Source organism: Mesitornis unicolor, unplaced genomic scaffold (genome assembly GCF_000695765.1).
Source record: "Mesitornis unicolor isolate BGI_N332 unplaced genomic scaffold, ASM69576v1 scaffold11881, whole genome shotgun sequence".
Classification (NCBI taxonomy): Eukaryota; Metazoa; Chordata; class Aves; order Mesitornithiformes; family Mesitornithidae; genus Mesitornis; species Mesitornis unicolor.
In genome coordinates this window covers 5,437-13,096 of record NW_010165822.1, presented here as the reverse complement: position 1 = coordinate 13,096, position 7,660 = coordinate 5,437, and the positions used below count along the sequence as shown (strand labels likewise).

At 40.2% G+C, this 7,660-nt stretch overlaps 1 protein-coding gene across 2 annotated transcripts in view; it reads left to right on the top strand.

Moving 5' to 3' along the window:
• The window catches only part of CLINT1 (clathrin interactor 1), a 24,792-nt gene extending 18,704 nt beyond the window's left edge, over window positions 1-6,088 (top strand). Inside the window, exons 9-12 of one of the 2 annotated variants that reach the window (XM_010194765.1) lie at window positions 2,630-2,925; window positions 3,293-3,294; window positions 3,701-3,849; window positions 4,325-6,088. In XM_010194765.1, the coding sequence (XP_010193067.1) occupies window positions 2,630-2,925; window positions 3,293-3,294; window positions 3,701-3,849; window positions 4,325-4,671 (794 nt within the window). In that variant the 3' untranslated portion in view covers window positions 4,672-6,088. Of the gene's footprint in view, window positions 1-2,629; window positions 2,926-3,292; window positions 3,295-3,644; window positions 3,850-4,324 lie in introns of both variants that reach the window. The other variant, XM_010194764.1, reaches the window with a different exon arrangement.
• The last annotated feature ends 1,572 nt before the right edge of the window (window positions 6,089-7,660 follow it).

The window sequence follows — 7,660 nt, the reverse complement described above, 5'->3', positions numbered from 1 at the left end:
TTCCCTTTTAGGAGAAGCCTATTAAATAAAAGATATCAAGATCTTACTTAAGTCAGGCATAAACAAGTCCCTGCCAATCACAAGAGCAAGATTTTAGTAATGCTTGTTGAGACAGTGCTCAGTTTTGCCCTGGTTGCATGGCATGCAGTTCGTAGCTGGCATGTCTGTACAGGTGGCTCAGTGCACGTGCAGTCATAAAAGCTGTTATGTAGACATGGCCACTGTCTCAAAAACATTTCTTCTAAAATTGGACTGGAAAAAAAAGTACTGGGAAGCTACCTAAAGTGATCAACTTCCTTCTGGTGGAGTGTTTTTGGGAGCCTCCGGTGCTACCCAGACAGGACAGTGCTGCAAACAGACATGGAGTGGAGGGAGCTGGCTGGCTGTCTTCTGTGAAGTTAATTTGGGCAATGGTGGTGGTTTTGACTGGGGGTTCTCAGCGAGGGTGTCGGGTTAAGTCAAGAATGAGCAAAGAATAGCAAAGAGATTGACCAGCAAACCTACCTGTGAGCCAGCTTTTAGTCAGCATGTTTATATCTCCTTTATTTTGCTGTGTTAGGAAAACTGTACTAGGCATGGGTTAGTTAATACACCTTTAATTTGCTTGGCAGGAAAGAAGTGCTCTAATTTTTTTTCCAGGCTTTCTTAGTCAAAACCAAGTTGTTTTGCAAACACAAAGCCGCCTACTATGCAAATAATTTGTGTGTTAATACAGCCTAAATTGATACAACCCTTTATCTGCATTAGCATGATTAATCTATTCCAATCACCATTATGCAAGGGACAAGGAGTCCTGTGAAATGATTAATCATTCCTGAACAGCGTAAGCCCCTCTAGAAATCTTTTCCTTCTTGATTAATCATCTTTGAAGTTCTACTGAAGGGGCAAAACCTTATCCCTTTTACCCCCACTTCCATTATTGGTGCTCAGTGCACAGGTCTGAACATAGAAGGAGCACACTCAGCATTTACTTATCTATCAGGAATATTTAAAGTAGGTTTTAATATTTAATATGTAATACTAATTGAAACATTCTAGTAGAGCCCCTCTTTGTGAGGGAGATCAAAGCAAATGTTCTAGGAAGGCCCTGAGCTAATGAATATTTGTCTGCTTCGTGCACTGAAGTGGTTGGCTTGGATTTTGTGAACTGATTTATCCTCATACTATTCTTTACATTCTGATGGATTGGTAAAGATGAAGGTGACCAGAGGTTGAAGGTGTATGTTGATAAGTATTTACATGAGTGTAAAAGACTACTGCAGCTGCCCTTTGAGTGGGTAGAACACAGTTGTAGAAAATTGTTCTGGTTGGCCATTGCAGAGCTACCCGCTGTATAGGTTAGGAACTGGAAACTGGCACTGGATTCATCTCCTCCTGCTTTGTGTTTGAGTCTTGATTTGTTCATCTCAAGAAACTCAAGGCATGATTTAACTTTTCATTAGAATTTAAAGCTCATTTCATAAGGCAATGACGTTGCTTGTGACTTGTGAAGCACATCAGTGACATAGTCAAAAAGGACCTGTGCAATGGCCCAGACTTGGTACGAGATTCACTGTGAAGCAGTGAGAGCTGATTAAATCCCATTGCTTTATTTTTGGCATCTTGTGTAGATGTTTTTGTGAGCTTTTCTTCCCCTGTCCCTCCCGTGAAGTAACCCTTTTCTTGTTAATAGACAAACATGGTTTTGAGAGGTAACATCTCCTCCTATTTGACTCAAAGGTTATGACATATTCTCAGTTCATTGGTTTGTGACTCTGTTCATCTGTGATCCTGAAACCCTGGCAGCTGTACACAAACAGCTGATACCGATAGGCTTTTCACAGTAAGACAGAGCTGTAAGTTGCTGTGCTTTGATTAAATGCTTCTCTACAAAAACCCTGGTATATTGAAATGAAACAAAGTTCAAGTGATGAACTAAGAGTTCAGCAAAGCTTCTGCTGAGAGAGCTGCTGGATCCCACACTGAATTTCTGCTTCAAGCTGAGGTATTTAGTTCAGGAATCAAATTCAGAAAACTTAACATGTTTTAGATGAGCACTTCATGGGATGGCAATATATTTCTTATCACCTCAAGTAAGAATTCCCTGGCAACCTGCTTTCAAAGTTCTGATTTTTATTCCCCTCTGCACTTTTTTTATACAGTGAGCTTCTAATTGTATATAACCAAATTTTGAAGTAGTTGCCCTTGTTTTATCATGATGGAATGTGCTTTATCAAATGGCTCATTCCTCACAATTGTTTCCTCAGCAAATACCAGAGCATCAAAGTTCTAGGTGCCGTTTTGACTAGAGCCTCCAGTCTCCCCCAAAGTTATCCTTCAGTTGTATTTCAACTAAAGAAAACCTGTCCCTACTTAACATGTCACCTGTGGCTGCCACACGTCAAACATCGCTCTCCTTTCTGTGCTCGGGTGTTTCAAATTTCCTTTGCTACCTTGTTAAAATTGCTGGAATATTCATGAGAGGGAATGATGTCCAGATGGAGGTTCTACCTGCAGATGTTAATCTGGACGGACACAGATCAGCTCTCATTTGTTTCAGTTCATGGAATATGGCATTTGCTCAGTGTCTAAGTCTCTTCTGCCTTTCTTCTCTGTCTTCCTTCCTCCCACACTGTTGCCTCTCCTTCAGGTACAGCAACAAGTGGAAATGGAGACTTTGGTGACTGGAGTGCCTTCAACCAAGCTTCTCCTTGTCCCAGTGCTTCTTCTGGAGAGCTGTTCAGCAGCACGACACAGCAGCCAGCTCTGGAGCTCTTCAGTAGCTCACAGCCAGCTCCTGGCCAGCCTCCATCTGCTTCAAATTCTACTGATCTTTTTGATTTGATGGGCCCTTCTCAGACAACCATGACCTCTTCACAAAGTGTGAATTTCTCGATGTTGAGCTCCAATGCTGTGGGCATCAGTTTACCCATGTCAAGGTCACAGGTATGCTGCTGTTTGTACAGTTTGCTAATGACTTTCCTCAATTACTCTTTTGCCTTCTCCTTAATCACAACTTTGATATTTAATCCATTCCACTCCTGGAGTCCATAGGTAGTCATGCAGATGATGTGATCAGCGTTTTGTAAGAAAGATTTGTCCAAAAATGGTTGAGTAGCCTCCTAAAAAGAAAAGATGTCAAGTGTTCTTCGAAAGCCTCCTTTGATAAGCTGATCTTCTCTGAGATGGTCTTCAGTGTTCTATGAAGTGTTGCTGCTTTGCTGGGGGAGATGAGGTTGATGGTATTTTAAACCTTAAAGCCACCATCCACAGAATGATGGAGGTGAGGACTGGTCTGTTCTCCAAAACGCAGAAGTGCCCGCTTCAGTGGAGAGTGACTGTCTTTGGAAACCGTAACGGCTCAACTTGGTGTTAAGAGGAAAAAATCAATGTGTTTGAGTTTGAAATTTGACTGCAGATGGTCACTGTCATTCCACATACTGATATGGAAGCTTGATCCTAGCTTACAAAATACTCAAATACTTAAAAAACCCATTCTAATGGCATAACAGCACATGGCAACACTACTTTGGGAGAACAAGTTCATGGCTAAAAGCCACAGTGGCTTTTTATTGTCTTCTATGGAAAAAAATTAACGCTTGTTTAGTCCTGACACCTATTGGTAAATTGTTTCAAGTGGATCCCAACAAACTTTTCTTTTTCAGCCCCTGCAGAGCGTGAACACTATGATGCCGAAGCCTAACCCTCTTTTTAATGCAAGCACAGAGATGGTCCAGAAGAACGCAAGCAAAACTCTACCTTCAACTTGGTCAGATCCCAGTGTAAATATCAGTTTGGACAATTTAGTACCTGGGATACAGCCTTCCAAACCCCAGCAGCCATCACTTAATACCATGATGCAGCAACAAAGTAAGTGATTACTGCTTTGCGTGCACGCTGAGCCCTGTATGTGTTTAGTAGGTTGTCCTTGAGGTGGAGTACTCTGTCAATTAGTGTTTTCCTACCTTTAGTTGTCATTGTTTCTTAAACTACTGTGATGGTTCAACACAAGTGGTATTTTCTCAATGGAGACCGAGGTGCTGGGAGGCTGATATCTGTGCATGCTTTTACTGTAGCATTTGCACCATTGCTGTGTCTTGATTTCAGGCTTCCTAAGCTCTAGAACTTCTCTAGAGTATGCGTAGTAGCATGTGTTGTTATAAAATGCTTTTAAAGTTTTTTGAATCTTCACACAGAAAATAGAGAAATAAATGAAATAGCTACGTTTTTGGCCATCATGCCTTTGTTCTCAGCAGTTGCCACATAAGTTTCATAATATACGTAAGCACCTTCAGCGTCAGATTCTGCTTAATGATTTTTTTGCATCATCTTCTCTCTTCTGCAGATATGCAACAACCTATGAATGTCATGACTCAAAACTTTGCAGCCGTGAACCTCAGTCCTCAGCCCAACATGATGCCTGTCCGACCCCAAACGAGCCCAATGATGGGAGGGCCCATTCCTGTGGGGATGGGAATGCCCGGTGTGATGTCAGGTACGATGGGACCTACACCTATGATGAACCAGGGAGTGCTGGGAATGAACATGAACATGGGAGTGCCAGCCACAGGAATGAGTTTGATGGGCACAATAGGAATGGGGTTACCCAATATCGCTATGACCTCTCTGACTCCTGGGACTGTACAACCCAAGCAAGATGCCTTTGCAAACTTTGCCAATTTTAGCAAATAAAGATTGTAAAATAAAGAAAATGAAATAAAAATAAAATAAAATAAATGGGCAGTCTGAATGAAGGATTTTTAGCTGCACAAATATAGCTGGGGAAGAGATAGCAAACACTGATCAATACTTTTCTTTTTTTTTTTCTTTATCAGTTAAAGTGTCTACATAAAGAACCAAAAGCTATTTTCTAAATGTTGAAATAACTAGTGTTCAAATTCTGGAGAGGTGAAAGGGTCTTCTAAGGAATGTGTTAGATGATTTTGCAAAATAATTTGTATTGAGACCATCAAAAGCCCTTTCCTACTTAGAAGAACCAATTTTAACTTTGAGACTTGATGGAAGACTGGAATAGGGGTTGGGTAAAAATGTTTGAATCTAATTTTATACTTTTCTTTTTTCTTGAAGAGCTTGACTTTCTTTTCCCCCTCTCCCCGATCGCTTTGTCATAATTGGATCATTCCTTTTATTACCACTGAGTCCCCAACTGAAGTCACTCAAGTACTATGATCAGTTTTTTATAAGAATATATATTTTTGTCCAAAAATGGCTTACGTGTGTGATTATGGCTAATTCAAAGGGACCTGGAATGTATATATACTTTTGCTAATGTTCCAGCCACACTGCTATATTACCCAAATTTTTATTGTAAAAATCCTCTCTCAGCAATTTGGTGATCAACAGATTTTTGGGGTCTTAACATGCTTCTGTTGTTATAACTGATACCCAGTGCCGGTCTGGGAGAAGCTTTATCTGAGACTGCTGGAAGGTTTCCTTTCAGAAAACTCCAGAAAATGCACTTTCTTGCGGTTCTTCACAGTGGCGGTCAGCATCCTTTGTACCACTGGTATCCCCATGGAGCCACTGCTTTGTGGCGCCGGTAGCAGTCAAAAGGCAAAAATACTTCTTTTCTGCATCATTACAAAAAAATAACAAGGTGAATTACACTTCAGTTATGTGAATCTATAACCCTACCTAATCCAACAGCATTGGATCTTAGCTTTTATACAACATTTGGTGATTCTTTCGTGTGTAAATATGGCATTAGCAGCTGTGGAATCCAATAGAGGAGTAAAAAAAATATATATATTAATAAAGGAAACCTGTAGCAGTCAAAAGATTTTACTGATTTACTGAAAACAAAAGAATGAATTAAGGGTTTGGGGATTTTTTTTGATTTTTTTCCTTCTGTAATTCTGCATTTAAGTTCACACGAATCATGATTCTAGAATCCGGAATACAAAGACATTATTATATTCACAAGCTGGGAATATTGTTAAGAATAAGCACTATACTATAGGTATGAAATTTATTGCCTCCCTTTTCTTATGTTGAATTTCTTTTTTATTATTAAATTGATAAAACTTTTGTTTCCATTGTATTCATAATGTTCTGTTATACATAACATTAAAATGTTCATTAAAATCAATGTTGGGCTGCTTTTCCTTTCATTCCGTTTGACGTTTATGAGAGCATTTGGGAAAAAAAATAATTATAATTTGGGCAAAGTAATTTTTATAAATAATTTAAAATTGTTTAATGACTTCTTATCTGAAGCCTTTCCTATCTGGCTCTACTGTTAGGAATTAAAAATGAAGCAGGCAAGATATCCTGACCCGCTCCAGCCTTGCTAATGCTCCATCTACAACATTTCTAATTACGCAGAAATTCATGTACTTCAGCTAAGTGGTAATGAAAAGTGATTCATTTGCTGAATAAGAGATGAGAGTGAGTGTAATTAGCTGACTGCGGTTTTTAATCTTTCAACAATTCAATGTGTTTAAATTAGTTTCAAAGAATAGGAGCTTTCAAGTGTTGTTACATCAAAGTAATCAAGGCAGGCTTTAACGGCTGAGTAGGAGAGAGCGCTCCGGTTCCTGCTCTGAAACCTTTAAACTTATTTGGAATAATCATCTTCAAAACCTCTGGCTCTAACAGATGGGAAGATTCAGGCTGGTTCAATCTATGCGGAACTGTGGTGGGAAGAAAGCGAGTTCCTGGGGTGGTGGATGGGTGGCAAGGAGAACCAAACCTGCAGTCAGTGCTGCTATCTCAGTCGTGCTGAAGGGCTGCAGTGCTTCTCGATCGTCTGTAAGCTTTTCTGATGAGCAGGGGGAGTCTATTCATAATGCTGTCTTTTTAAAGTAACTTGAGCTCGTTAAATAGTCAGCTTTAAGTTGAGTGATCATGTCCTGGTTTAGGTTGCTCACACCTCTTCAGGGGAACCAGTGATTTAGCTTCTGATAAAGAGATTAATTACAACGAAGCACATTTGTCAGGCGTTAGAATAACTCCAGTGGAAAACATTTGGTCAGTTCAGAGTGGATCTTTGTAGCTGTGTCTGTTACATCTTAATCAAGGGTACAGTGGCTTACGGAGCAGCTGTAATACTGAACTGCTTCACTGCCCCTACCATACGTTGTTCATCTTATGGATCACTATCCTCATTATGAAGAAGGTTGTATGGAGTGTGAAAAGAAGTTTCTTCAGCTGGCCACATCACCTGTGGGTGGATGAGAATCAAGTCCGTCAAACCAAAACAAACATCATCAAGAAAACCCAGACAGATTCCTTCAGGGCATGGGCTGGGTGCATCCACACGCAGCTCCAGCCTGCAGGGCTCAGAGCCTGCTGCACGGGGGTTTTATCCCAGGTTTAGCTCCGGTTAAAAGACATGCAACATGGGTAGCGGTGCTTAGCAGAACATGGTTTACATATTGAGGTGAAGACTGAATATAAAATGGGTTGTGTTTCCTTGAAACAGCATTGAACTTGTTTAAGACGGACATCATAAAATGTTTCCATCTCTGATACTTCAGGCATGAGCAAAGCGAGGTATTAAAAATAGAAACTATCTTTCCAGGTGAAAATACAAATGAGCTCCTTTATGAATGATGACGGATCTACCATACATCTGCTGCTGCCGAATATAACCCAAATCATGTGCTATGTTACTGCAGCTCCTTTCTTCATTTGTCAAGCCAGGTCCAGCTGTAACCAA